The sequence below is a fragment of the Scylla paramamosain genome, chromosome 2 (genome assembly GCF_035594125.1).
Source record: "Scylla paramamosain isolate STU-SP2022 chromosome 2, ASM3559412v1, whole genome shotgun sequence".
Taxonomy (NCBI): Eukaryota; Metazoa; Arthropoda; class Malacostraca; order Decapoda; family Portunidae; genus Scylla; species Scylla paramamosain.
The window spans coordinates 16,407,736-16,422,500 of NC_087152.1; the positions used below are offsets into that span (position 1 = coordinate 16,407,736).

The 14,765-nt window shown below is 40.9% G+C and overlaps 1 protein-coding gene across 2 annotated transcripts in view; it reads right to left on the bottom strand.

Annotated features, from left to right (window-relative positions):
• Positions 1–14,765, bottom strand: part of LOC135111007 (putative neural-cadherin 2) — a 240,977-nt gene that overhangs the window by 127,570 nt on the left and 98,642 nt on the right. For both annotated transcript variants that reach the window (XM_064023860.1, XM_064023869.1), the window contains one exon: positions 10,946–11,074. In XM_064023860.1, coding sequence (XP_063879930.1) covers positions 10,946–11,074 — 129 coding nt within the window. The remainder of the gene's footprint in view (positions 1–10,945; positions 11,075–14,765) is intronic.

Here is a 14,765-nt window from a genome sequence, read left to right on the forward strand (position 1 = left end):
TCTCTCTCTCTCTCTCTCTGGCCGTGATATGATGCTTCAGGGTACAATGCTATTATCATTATCATTTGTCTGTTCACCGGCTTTATGTTTGTATATCTTTCTCTATCTGTCTCTGTTCCTCTGTGTATTTGTGTAGCTATGGGTTTTCTGTCCATTCATTTGTCAATATTTATTTGTTTGTAACTCTTTTTATTTTTCTGTCTAGTTGTTCAATATTCGTGTTCCCTTTTTCCAACGATTCATCTATTTATCTATCCATTCATCTGTATTTTTTTATTCTATTTTTTATTATGTTTAACACTGACTTATTGCAAACAGCCTCGTTAAGCTAGAGGTCTGCTGGTGTGTTTATTCTTCTTCAGTGTATCTTTACGGACGAATATATCACGAGATGAGCTGTGAATATAAACACAGATACATGTATAGCACTTCAGTTGTTAATGGACGCAATATCCTGTTTTTGATGATGTTGACGAGACACCAGTTACGGCGGAAAATTAGAACATCACAATTACTAATTACGTGGGCTTGCTAATATACGTATAATACCTACCTGCGTTCACACACACACACACACACACACACACACTGTCTACCCACTTACCCACCTATCCACCCACCTTTGACACACACACAGTTTAGATATGTCCGTTTTAAGAGGGAGGTGAAGTTTCCAGACATTTCTGAAATTTGGGATGCTCCTTTATTTGACCGCATTTTTATAGGGACTGGCACCTTCAGTGGACCTGCTTTACATAAAAAAAATGTTTCTAGAAATTACAATTCATTGCAATAAGAATTATGGAATCTTTGTAAGCACGTACAAAAAAGAATTAGGTGAAAAAGAATAGTTCGTATAATGTTTGGAGGTGGCCGTAGAACAAGAAGAAACGTTTCACAGTGGTTAGTGACGGAGAAAAAATGTGTGAAATAGCAGAGAATGAATTAAGTTATCTGCTGTGAGTCTTCCTCATGTGTTGTTCCCCTGAATTGAAGAAGTGGCGCCCCTGCCAGGTTAGCGCGGTCCAAACGTGCCACATCAGGCTCAGCGGGGAGTGAATCAGGACAGACCACGTCCTACTTGGCGTTCATTTGGGACCAACCGCGGTAAATGTCGAACACAAGTAGCAATTGACCTGGTTATTCCCCGATGCATCAAACACCGAGACTCTTCACAGAAGATAAAACACTTTTAGCTTAAAAGCTTTATTGAGTTTATGTGTTACTTGATGATGATAATGATAATGATGATGATGATGACTTTTATTTTATTTTTCTTTCATGTAAATGGGGCCCTGGTCAAGGGCAACAAAAGCTGCCAGTTCCTTAAGAAGACAGTCAGAAACTAAGTCTAAAATTACATAGTGAAGTGTCTCAAGACATCCATTGAGGATTATGACGATGATAAAGGTTATGATGATGACTGGCAATCACCATTATCATAATCAGAATATATGCACAAGAATATACCTAAGGAAAGGATTGCAGTTTACTCCCACATACACACACACACACACACACACACACACACACACACACACACACACACACACACACACACACACACACACACACACACACACACACACACACACACACACACACACAGATAGATATATCGATAGACAGATATTTTATTGACCACAAGCAACATACACAAACATGAACCTACGTAGATCTTTTGGTTCCATTCCAATACATAAACAAATATATTTAGTCTTGATAAATAAACAAAGTTAAAGAAAGTTACCATCATCAATGAAGAATCACTGTAAAGAACAAATAAGTCCACACTCAGCAGCAAACCATGGGATATATAAATCACCAAAAATTCATGTGGAATAAGACTTAATAACTAGTTTAGAATGCCAGGCAAAACAGATATCTAGTTTTGACCATATTAATTCATGGTAGAATGTATGATTAGGCACAAGGTTGCATTATCAAAAGTACCAACAAATAAATCATGGATAATAGTGTCTCTACGTGTATCTCGAATGTACTGTGTTAATGGGAATAGCTGCTGACGTGAGCCTTTGTCTATATTTGACAGCAAGGGTACAACCATCTCTTCTAGGGGCAGGCGGCCACGTCCCCTTCTGTTCCACCTGCCCAACTCCACAGCTAATCAGTGTGCAGACAGGCGGAAACGTTTGAGCGCAACTCTGTGGTCTTTCCTAACACCATGTCAACAAGTATAAATATCATGTACTGTGAGAATAGAGTTTATTTCTTTGTACGTAACTTTCCTTAAGGATTCAGAATCGTTTAAGTTACTCTTAAAGCTTTCCATGGCTATAGATATGTCATCAATGTCATGATCTAGCATATCAAACGAAAGGGATCTTGTATTGTATCTTGTGTCATATTCATGGTAGAAATTAAAGAACTATCATTTATTTGAGAACGTTCCTGCCACATAAAAAAAAAAAAAAATCTCGTTGCTTACTTCGTACAAGATATCGAAGTGTTGGATACTCTTATTCTAGATAACACAAATCATTATATGTAGTTGTCCTAACACCCAGTAGTTGTTTGCGACACGTTGTACAATTTAGTCACCGGCCTAAGATCAGCGTTTAGCTATGACTCACATCCGTATAGAACTGTAGACATGATGCAGCATCAAATGTGCTCTTCTTAATTATAAACGGGATGTTATTTTTCTGAAGGAATGAAACAAATCTATTAACACGAGTCATCTTAGCACTGGCATGAACCTTAATAGTAGAAGTGGTAGACCCATCACACGTAAAATGGGAACCCAGATACATATACTGATCTCAAGATTCTATAGCCAGATCACCCACCCAAAGTAGCTCGCTCTCTTATATTCCCCTGAGTAAAGAAAAAAAAATGTCTTTCATACATTCATTTTCATACCATGAACATCACATAAATCTTTATTTGCTCTGGAAGTAATCAAAACGGTGTCGTCCATTAAAACAAGTAAATGAAACCAAGACAAAAAAAAAAAAAAACCCTCAGGTATGTAATTCTCTTTGATGAGTTTAATGAGATCATTGACATATATTATAAAGAGTAGGTGATCCTTGGCGTACACCAGCTAGCTGAAATAATCGCTTTCCCGAGTATGTTGTCAGTGACACGATACTCAGCCATCAAGGCACCTATCATCACCACCCCACTGCCTAGCTTCTGTAATATCTTAAATAAAATATCTCTGGGTACAAGGTCAAAGGCCTGAGGAAAGTCTATAAAAGTTACAAAGAAAGTTTTTCTTCCTCTTCTCTTCATTGTATATTAAAGTATATTGATAACCGCTTTTGACTGTTTGGGGACCGGCACCTCTGTAGGCTTTATATATATATATATATATATATATATATATATATATATATATATATATATATATATATATATATATATATATATATATATATATATATATATATATATATATATATATATATATATATATATATATATATAAATTTTGTTGCCCTTGGCCACTGCCCCTCCTACATAAAAAAAAAAAGTCAAGTAACAATGTGTTCAATATACCCGCGACCCTTTTTTTTTTTTTACAGGATCGCATAACTTGGTGATACTGTTCAGCACAGAGATAACACGGTAATTTCCAGATTCGCTTCTGTTACTTTTCTTGAATATTGTGAATAACTTTGCTGTAGACCAATTGACAGGATAACTAGCCGCTCAAAATGCATTGTTGAATAATGTAGAAAGTGTTACTAACCAGGTCACAGGAAACAGCTTGAAAACACCTGGTGACCTAGAATAGACCCAAAGGAACCAAGTGAGAAATAACGAGAATCACTGGGTGGGATGTAGCACGGACCGAATACGACTCCCGGAACAAATTGTAATTATAGCCACACCTGGTCCTCCGTGTTTGTGTCGACGCTCACGGTAAGCTGTGATAAATAATTCTTTACCATTAACACAATACCCCGACGATGGACTGACACTTTGCTACTGCTCTTATAACAAACATAGCCAGGGAGGCACCCTTGCAAAGCAGACTTCAGTTCATTCAAACAAACTATATAATATTTTCCTGTACACATCCTGTACACATTGCTTTTCCAATATAGTTTTCGCAATATTGATATTCCAAGACACTAATTTCATGATATTCATATGATGTGGTTGATGTAAAAATTCATCAAACACCATTTATCTATCACCTCACCATCTTTATACAGCTGTCGCTCACGAATGTTTAGGTAAATATTGCACCCAACATTCTCTGGATGCTCCTTCTCGGCCTTTTCAGCGTCCCTGAGCCGCTTCACTCAGCTCTAATACTTGGGTGAACATCTTTCTTAATGTAAATCTTGCTAAAAGAGTCGCCTGATGTCTTGAGTATTTTGGCCTTTTCCAGCAGGACATCTCTCGCACTTACTGGCTACGGTGACGAGTATTTGTTGCCGCCAAAGTGACCCATCTTATTTCTGGCATTGTTACCAAGTCGGCAAGCCGCGCATACCTTAGTAGTGTTTTCACCTTCTGCTAAATCTTCGTAATCTTTTCAGCGTCTTTCCAGATTCTCATGCTCACCCGGGACACGTTTGATAACCAAATTACTTTCACGCTCCTCCCTATCGATGTTTTCTTGAAATCGTTGCTGTCTTGTAATTACGAGTATCTTAGTCTGCTAATCATCTTGAGACTGAAGCTCTAAGATCTTATTAACCGTGCTGTCCGTAGAAGCAATTGCCTTCTTTAGATCTGCCATCTCATTCATCATTATGTCAAGGTTCGTGGTAATAGTTTGAAGCCCATCTTCTTTCGATGACAGGATGCTCCCGGTGAGCTCATCTTTTGTAAGTGCCTTCAGTTGACTGCGCTGCATTCTTCTCAGCTCATAAAGAGATTTTGCAAAAATTGGATATTCCCTTTGTTTTGACAGTCAACAGACAGAGAGAAGAAAGCAACATATTTTGGAAGGAGCTTAGGACGAGTTACCGTTACCTTAGAAGCCATATTGTTCCAGTGGGCATACGCGGCCCTAAGAGAACCTGTCGAGGGAAGGTTTTACTGGGTGCTTCAAGTTATTCAGTGACTGTAATAATTGAGCCTACTGGCTTTTTCACTAGGTGTCACTTCCAAAATAAGTGGTATTCTGCCAGCAGCGTCGTTTTAGGGATCATAAAGAGCTCATTTCCAGCAAAATATAAGGAGCCTGGGCGCTCTGTTATCCTCACTCACAGGTATCTTAACACTGTCCGACACTTCAGGACGTCCCCTGGGGCACAGGTTTTCACTCCCCTGCCTATCGCCACTAGGACATCAACACTGAAGTCCAAAAGCAAAAATGTGCTCCAAAGTATTCTGCGCCGACTAGAAGTGGGTGAGGGAAGGTGGAGGTGGTATATTCCATCACTGGGATATCGTGTGGTAGGTTTAGGGATCAGGAAATAAAATATCTTACTTACATATCCATAAACATAAATTTGAAGAGATGAGTGTTGTTTTAAAATCCATGCAAAATGAAGCTAAGAAAAAGAAAGGTTAAGAAAAACTCCTTTTGGTTAGTTCTGATCACACACACACACACACACACACACACACACACACACACACACACACACACACACACACACACACACACACACACACACACATACAGTTATCAGTTGCCGGGATGGAAGAAGTTTCTTCATTTGTATGAAAAATTATGCAAAAAAATCTGTAAAATCTCTCTCTCTCTCTCTCTCTCTCTCTCTCTCTCTCTCTCTCTCTCTCTCTCTCTCTCTCTCTCTCTCTCTCTCTCTCTCTCTCTCTCTCTCTCTCTCTCTCTCTCTCTCTCTCTCTCTCTCTCTCTCTCTCTCGCGGACGAATTAATTCCTCTCCACTCGGAGGATTTCCTGCAGGCTTCTGACATCTCACAATCACCAGGCCTTTTGAAGTTTGATTACAACGGACCTTCTGCTTTCCCTTCGTGGCAGACCATGGGCGTGCTCTGTATTAGTGTGTTTGTGTGTGTGTGTGTGTGTGTGTGTGTGTGTGTGTGTGTGTGTGTGAGGGTGGGTGAGTGTATGTGCCCTGTCAAAGTGAAACGCGTGGAACTGTCATTGCCGCGTCATTTAAGTCTAGCCGTCGTGTAATTTATGAGTGTGCATAGTGAAGTGAGATCATCGCTGTCACGGTTTGATGCATCACTGCGCTTCACCGACCTGTGCTTCGTTGGGTTAACCTGAGCTATAGTTTTAAGCTAATGTCTCTAGATTTTACTTTTTCTCTCCACTTTTTCTTTCTTTTGACTTTCCCGTTCTGCATCTTACACGCCATCCACTCCTCTTGCTTCAGGAATTCCTTCCATTCAGTTATTTTCTGTTTTCGTCCTTCCTTCTTCCTGTTCACAATTTTTTTCCGTAAGTTATTTTCACTATTCTTTATTTTTTCTTATTTTTTTCGCTAGTTTCTATCAGTTAGATTATTTTCACAACGGTTTTTCAGTGTTTCTTCGAATGTTATCAAAAATCATTTTCAGCTTTTTGTTGGTATCATTGCTTCTTCACAAATTTCATCTTGTATTTTTTTTCAAATAATTCCTTTTCTTTTCATTGCTTCTTCGGAAGTATCTTTTAATCAACTCATTTCTTTCCACTTATTCCACACACTCCAATCACTTCAGTACACTTCCTTGCATCTACCAGAGGAATATCCTGACACCTCTTATCGCCTTCACTCTTTATTCCCGCCTCTATTCTAGGTCACTACCCGCTGTACTGTGATGCTCATGACCCTTTTGTCTCTTAATTCACTCATGTCTCACGTGCTTTGATTTTCACGTAAAGCAGTCACTAAGAAGTTTCCATGAGTGACATTTCCAACTTCCAAAAAGATGCACTGTACTATTCTGATTATCTTTGCATCAGTTGGTTATGTGGAGTAGATAACATGTTCATAGTTTGGCTACGAAGTGTTTGCGGCTTATGGTTGATCAGGGCATGTCAGTTTTGAATATTCCAGCTAATCGAAAGCAGAATCATATACGTGAGCTACATACCAGATGACTTTAAAATTGTAGACTAGTGTTGAAGTCTGAGCGGCGCGGATTCCTCCATCTCATCCCCGCAATTTGCAGGCATTTTGGAAAGTCGCTTCGGTTAAGAAGTGCTATTATCTCTCATCATCCCCCTTCCATTATCCTGCACCTGAACGGAATACCGACTTGCGGATTAACGACATGAACCATTAACCCTTCTCTTCACCATCATGAGCGCAGTTTTTTTTTTTTTCTTTTTATGTAGGAGGGGCACCGGCCAAGAGCAGCAAAACTGTAATAAAAAAATAAAAAAAAAAGGCCCACTGAGGTTTCCATCCTCGAACAGAGTCGAAAATTACAGGATAATTGTCTTGAATTCAAGTCATAGAAAGGTAGAAATACAGAAGCAGGCAAGGAGTTCCAGAGTTTTCCAGAGAAAGGGATGAATGATTGAGAATACTGGTTAACTCTTGCATTAGAGAGGTGGACAAAACAGGAGTGAGAGAAAGAAGAAAGTCTTATGCAGCGAGGCCACGTAGGGAGGTGAGGCATGCAGTTAGCAAGATCAGGAGAGCAGTTGACATGAAAATAGTGATAGAAGATAGCAAGATATGCAACATTGCAGAGATGAGAGAGGCTGAAGACAGTCAGTTAGAGGAGAGGAGTTGATAAGACGAAAAGCTTTTGATTACACCCTGTCTAAAAGAGCGGTATGAGTGGAACCCCCAATACATGTGAAGCATATTCCATGCATGGATGGATAAGGCTCCTGTACAGAGTTAGCAGCTAGGGGGCGAGAAAAACTGCCGGAGATGACTCAGACCGCCTAACTTCACAGAAGCTCTATTAGCTAGAGATGAGATGTGAAGTTTCCTGTTTAGATTATAAGTAAAGGACAAACCGAGGATGTTCAGTGTAGAAGGGGACAGTTGAGTGTCACTGGAGAAGAGGGGATAGTTGTCTGGAAGGTTGTGTCGAGCTGATAGATGGAGGAATTTAATTTTTGAGGCATTGAACAATACTAAGTTTGCTCTGTCTCAGTCAGAAATTTTAGAGAGATCAGAAGTCAGGCGTTCTGTGGCTTCCCTATGTGAACTGTTTACTCCCTGAAGGGTTGGACGTCTAGGAAAAGTGGAAACGTGCAGGTTATCATCAGCGTAGGAATGGATAGGACAAGAAGTTTGGTTTAGAAAATCATTGATGAATAATAGAAAGAGCGTAGGTGACTGGGCAGAACCCTAAAGAACACCAATGTGAATTGATTTAAAAGAACAGTGACCGTCTACCACAGCAGCAATAGAACGGTCAGAAAAGAAACTTGAGATGAAGTTACAGAGAGAAGAATAGAAGGCGGAGGAGGATAATTTGGAAATCAAAGCTTTGTGCCAGAATATATCAAAAGCTTTTGATATGTCTAAGGCAACAGCAAAAGTTTCACCAAAATCTTTAAAAGAGAATGACCAAGGCTCAGTAAAGAAAACCAGAAGATCACCAGTAGAGCGGCCTTGACGGAACCTATACTGGCGATCAGGTAGAAGGTTGTGAAGTGATATATGTTTAAGAATCTTCCTGATGAGGATAGATTCAAAAACTTTAGATAGGCAGGAAATTAAGGCAATAGGACGGTTGTTTGAGGGATGAGAACGGTCACCCTTTTTAGGAACAGGCTGAATGTAGGCAAACTTCTAGCAAGAAGGAAAGATAGATGTTGATAGACACAGTTGAAAGGGTTTGACTAGGCAAGGTGCAAGACCAGAGGTACAGTTTCGGAGAACAACAGGAGGAACCCCATCAGGTCCATAAGCCTTCCGAGGGTTTAGGCCAGCGAGGGCATGGAAAACATCACTGCGAAGGATCTTAATGGGTAGCATAAAGTAGTCAGAGAATGAAGGCGAGGGAGGAACAAGCTCCGAATCATCCAAGGTAGAGTTTTGAGCAGAGGTTTGAGCGAAGAGTTCAGCTTTAGAAATAGATGAGAAGCCAGTGGTGCCATCAGGTTGAAATAAAGGAGGGAAAAATGAAGAAGCAAAGTTACTGGAGATGTTTTTGGCTAGGTGCCAGAAGTCACGAGTGGAGTTAGATCTTGAAGGATTTTGACACTTTCTGTTAATGAAGGAGTTTTTGGCTAGTTCGAGAACAGACTTGGCATGGTTCAGAGCAGGAATATAAAGCGCATGAGATTCAGGTGATGGAAGGCTCAAGTACAAGTACCTTATGTGGGCCACCTCTCTATCATGTATTGCAGGAGAATAGGCTGTGTTAAACCAAGAAAGAGAAAGAATGTGGAATGTATGCCTCTATGCCAGACACTATTACCTCTGTTATGCGTTCAGCATAAAGAGACAGGTCTCTGACACGGAAGCAGCAGTCATTCCAAGGAAAGTCAGCATAGTACCTCATCAGGTCCTCCCAATTAGCAGAGGCAAACCACCAAAGACATTTCCGCCTTGGAGGATCCTGAGGAAGGATTGGAGCGATAGGAAGAGATACAGATATGAGATTGTGATCAGAGGAGCCCAACGGAGAAGATAGGGTGAGAGCATAAACAGAAGGATTAGAGGTTAGGAAAAGGTCAAGAATGTTGGGCGTATCTCGGGAATACGAGTAGGGTGTTGCATCAGTTGCTCTAGGTCATAGAGGATAGCAAAGTTAAAGGCTAGTTCACCAGGATGGTCATTGAAGTGAGAGGAATGCCAACGCTGCTGGTGAACAGTAAAGTCTCCAAGAATGGAAATCTCCGCAAAAGGGAAGAGAGTCAGGATGCGTTCCACTTTGGAAGTTAAATAGTGTTATGGTTAGCGGTGACGTTTACGAGTAGCACCGTATCCTTAAACGCTTTGTTTCTCACCACAACCGTTCTCAAAGAAATGATAAATCGAGTTCTCATGAGATTTTCTCCAATTAATTATGCAAAATAATTGTGCCTGAAAAGCTTATGCTTATAAAAAGGCTGGCCTAATATTAATGTATACATAAAACATATTATGTACTGACTTTATTGGCTATTAATAAATGATAAATTATATTAAACTGTCACTAGAATCATGAAAAAAAAAACCTTTGAAATCACTAATAGCATCAATTAGAGCCTTTCTGAAAGTAGCTGTTGCAGTTAGACAGTCGAAACGTTTGAGAATACAGTTCCTTAGTTTAGGTGTAGGAAGTTTCCTCTCTTTACGTTTCCACAACTTGCATTTCCAATGTCTTGCATTGTTCGGAAAGCTTGAATTAAGACTCTTGCGTTTGCAGTGCGGCAGATGTCACTCCCGCCCGTCTATGTTGACTTACTACGTCTCCTCCAAGGATGCGAGGAATGCAATTAACGCTAGTGGAAGTCAGGCTGCGAAAGTCTGGCGGAAGGACGAATGAAGATTTCCATTCATGATAAAAAAAAAAAAAATAGCAATTAAAAATGATAGGTAGATAGATATAACTGGGTAGATGGAAATATAGATTTATAGGTTGACTGGTAGATGAATATATATATATATATATATATATATATATATAGAGAGAGAGAGAGAGAGAGAGAGAGAGAGAGAGAGAGAGAGAGAGAGAGAGAGAGAGAGAGAGAGAGAGAGAGAGAGAGAGAGAGAGAGAGAGATGAATGGATGGATACACGGTGGATACATGAATTGATAGATAGACAGAGATAGATAACTAGATAGATAGATATGTAGGTAGGTAGGTAGATATATAGGTAGATAGATACATAGACAGACAGACACAGATTAAATATATATATATATATATATATATATATATATATATATATATATATATATATATATATATATATATATATATATATATATATATATATATATATATATATATATATAGATAGATAGATAGATAGATAGATAGATAGATAGATAGATAGATAGATAGATAGATAGATAGATGGACAGATAAGTAGACAGATAAAACAACAGCCCTCCACCAGACAAGGGAAGGCTTACCACTCACCTTTATGATGCACAGCCAGCACGGTGACTACGGAGGCTCCCAGCGCTGTGTCCTCCTGCATGAGGGCACAGTAGCGGGGCTCCGTGAACTCCAGGGGCCCGATGCCTTCCCCGGTCAGGAGCCGCGTGGCTGTGGGAGGAAAGAGTGTGAGATGTGACTAAGTTCATTGAGAGAGAGAGAGAGAGAGAGAGAGAGAGAGAGAGAGAGAGAGAGAGAGAGAGAGAGAGAGAGAGAGAGAGAGAGAGAGACTATATGAGTATCCGGCAGTTAGGTAGATAGATAGATAGATGAATAGATATATAGATAGATAGATATATAGACAGGCAGACAGGCAGTCAGGCATGTAGTCAGACAAACGGATAGATAGATAGATAGATAGATAGATAGATAGACAGACAGACAGGTAGATAGACAGACAGGTATACAGATAGAAAAATAAGTAGATAGATAAACAGATATACGATAGATAGGAAGATCAATAAATAGATACTAGATAGATAGGCAGATGTTTTATTGATCTATATTCTCCGACTGTCTAACTGTAACATGAAATATGCATAATACAAATCACAAAACAAGAAAGCAAATGTAGCTAGTATATCATTTTGCGTCGAGAAATAAAAATGAAATGTGTGAACCAACAGAAACTACCAGACTTTTCACATTTTACACCCACATGAGTTACAAGATCGTGAGCGTGGCAGGAGAATATAGAAAGGGTACAAGGAAGCTGAGGAAGTTATTCGTTGACCACAGGATTTGCAAGGTATCAAAACGTTTATTCTTTTGTAGCATATAAAATACACACCTTCCTCTGCCTGTCGGTCATGTTTTCTGCCAATATATTCGTCTGCATACACAAAGGAACAGAAAGGAAGAAGAAACACACCAGCAAACCTGTTAGCTTTCACGAAACTATTTGTGGTAAGCTCTTAACAGTAAAACACATCTAAAAACATTATCTTAAGATACATACACAAACCCCAAACTTTTTTCTTCACTAAGGTGAGGCAACCGAGCTACTGGAAGAAGAAAAAAAAAAGATACTGCGGATCGGAGAATAGATAAGACGACCTGCCACAAAAAACGGCAAAGAAAAAAAAACGAAACTTATCCTCCCAATATTTGCTATTCCAGAGACTCCATCGGGATGCTTTGAGTCTGGGACGCAACAATGCACCCAGACCACGAGACCGCGAGACCCTCCCTCCTGGCTGGCCTCAAAGAAAAAGACGGAAGCTCTACAAATTACCCTGGAAGTCCAATTTTCTGTTTGATCTCACAAGCACAAAGAGAATGAGGAAAATGTGTCCTGATGACGGCAAAAATATTATAGTGGTCGTCTTGTGGTGACCAGCAGGCAGCTTTGTCATCTGGCTGATCCATTCCCTCTGCTTCTGTGATTAGTGTGTGTGTGTGTGTGTGTGTGTGTGTGTTGCAAAATCATGGGCCAAGTATCCTCAGCCAGTTCATGTATCGCACACACATTTTCAATCGTAATAACAAATAAATAATGATAATAAAGGTCAACACATTTTCAAAGCACCTGCTAATCACTGACCGGAATAAGGTGGTACGTGGCTTACGAGATCTAAGGAACATGCTTCCAAAATTTGGATCATAAACACTTTCACGTGCGCATTTCCCTGCTCGTGTATGACATCTTACTTAATGTGTACCCATTGTACGAGTACACTCCCAAGGCACGGAGACACTTCTAACACCACTGGTACTACGCTTTCCTCTCCCGATGAGTACACTTCCATGTAGAGACATAGAAGGGAGACAGTATACTGCTGGTCCTTGCCACCCTAGGCTGGAAGAGAGACAATGTACTACTGGTCCTCCTCACCTCGTAATTCCGGAACTTAGCATCTACAAGCAAGCGAGATGTTCCTTCTCACATCTGCCTAACCTTCCTTTGGATGCAGATGTGTTGGGTGTTCCTGCCTGATGCCTCGCCCTTGACACAGGTGGTCGACTGCCGGGGGTAATCCTCTATGCTGATCCTTTGCTGCACTGGCTTTATGTCGATTCAGTGCCGTGTGTCCCCGTGCCCGCGTCCGCTATTGGCAAACATTGCTTCACTTCATGAGGTGGATGGAATGCCGCCAGCAGAGGAGAATTGTTAATGGCCCTGCAGGATATGAAGCTCCATGCTACCATAGAGAGAGAGATTCCTTTTTTTTTCTCTCTCTCCGTCTGTCTCTTTTCTTTCTCTCTCTCTCTCTCTCTCTCTCTCTCTCTCTCTTTTTTATTTATTTATTTATTTTTTTTTTTTTGGCACCACCACCACCACCACCAACAGGTAAGCTTTAAGTGTGGAGACATACTTATCTCTCTCTCTCTCTCTCTCTCTCTCTCTCTCTCTCTCTCTCTCTCTCTCTCTCTCTCTCTCTCTCTCTCTCTCTCTCTCTCTCTCTCTCTCTCTCTCTCTCTCTCTCTCTCTCTCTCTCTCTCTCTCTCAATCTGTGTGTGTGTGTGTGTGTGTGTGTGTGTGTGTGTGTGTGTGTGTGTGATGTTATGGAGTGGAGTGGTGTGTACTGTGGCTTTCCTTCCATCCCTCCGCCTCTTCCTCGTGAAGTGTTTATCCCGCCCACACTCAGTACCACCTGCTGTCCTGCTACAAACACACCACCGTTTTCATTATAACTTTGGCTCCCTCACTTCAGGGCGGAGGGAATGGGACTGCTAGACGAAAGGTCGACCAGAACCTTTATTCCCCCCGCCACCTCCCATATCGGATCCCGCCTTCCAGTCCGGACACTACCCCTTTACGTTTTGTTTTAGGTCTCAAAATGGGATCTACAAGCGACAGAGATGAGTGAAGGAAGTTGGGGGAAGGTTTTTGTCCCCCTCTGGAACCATACTGAATATTAAAGATTACATGTATGTATATGCGATGTGTGAGTAGTGACGATCAAAAAGTCTGTTAATATGTTGCACTTTCTCAATATCTTAAGCGTTTTTTTTTCCTTAGTGTTAAGTCATAAGAGTATTAGAAATTCCTCTGCTCTGGGAAAATTTTCTTACATAACCTGACAACTGATAGATTCCAGGCAGATCAGACTAGTTGAAATTGTTAGGGAGCATGAACCACAGTAGAAGTGAGCTTCGTAAGTTACTCCACTATTCGCCATGACTGTACATGCATCCATCCCTCACGTGTAACCTCCATTCCTTTCGATTAGAGCGAGCTAGTCTTCACCTCACCGTACCGCACATTATGCCTTGGTTCAGGGAAATGCGCAACGTTGAGTGTTTCGAAAAGTACCACGAAAACTCTTGTTACGTGACTTGAACCGCTGATATAGGCTGGCCGTGAAGCAGGTCATGCAGTCTAAGTGGTAGCTAAGGTATAAAGCCTTACCGACCCGTCCACCTCCACCATGCACGAATAACATCTTTAGTCTCAGTGGCCTCCTGCTTACAACACACGGGACGGCGTTGCTGTAGGTCATGTAGCTTGTGTAAATGGTAGCTAAAGTATAGAGACTGACCATCCCGTCCATCTCCAGCGTCCACAAATGGAGCCTTTATCCTCACACCGCAAACCTAAAGCTCTTCTCTCTACAAATCCCTTTTCATTTTCCCTCCCATATTATCCTCTCCCTTAACCTTGTTCTTGTGGTATATTAATTACATCAGCAGTACCTCTCCTCTCCCTCCCCCTTTCCCACTCTCTCCTTTCCTAGCGCTCAACCTCGCGTCCCTCCATTCCCACACCTCCCATCACTTCCCCACAAAGAAAGAGGCTGGCGCGTTAGCACGTCCTCCACAGCCCACACTGTCAACAGCCGCGAGGGATAAGAAAGCCTCT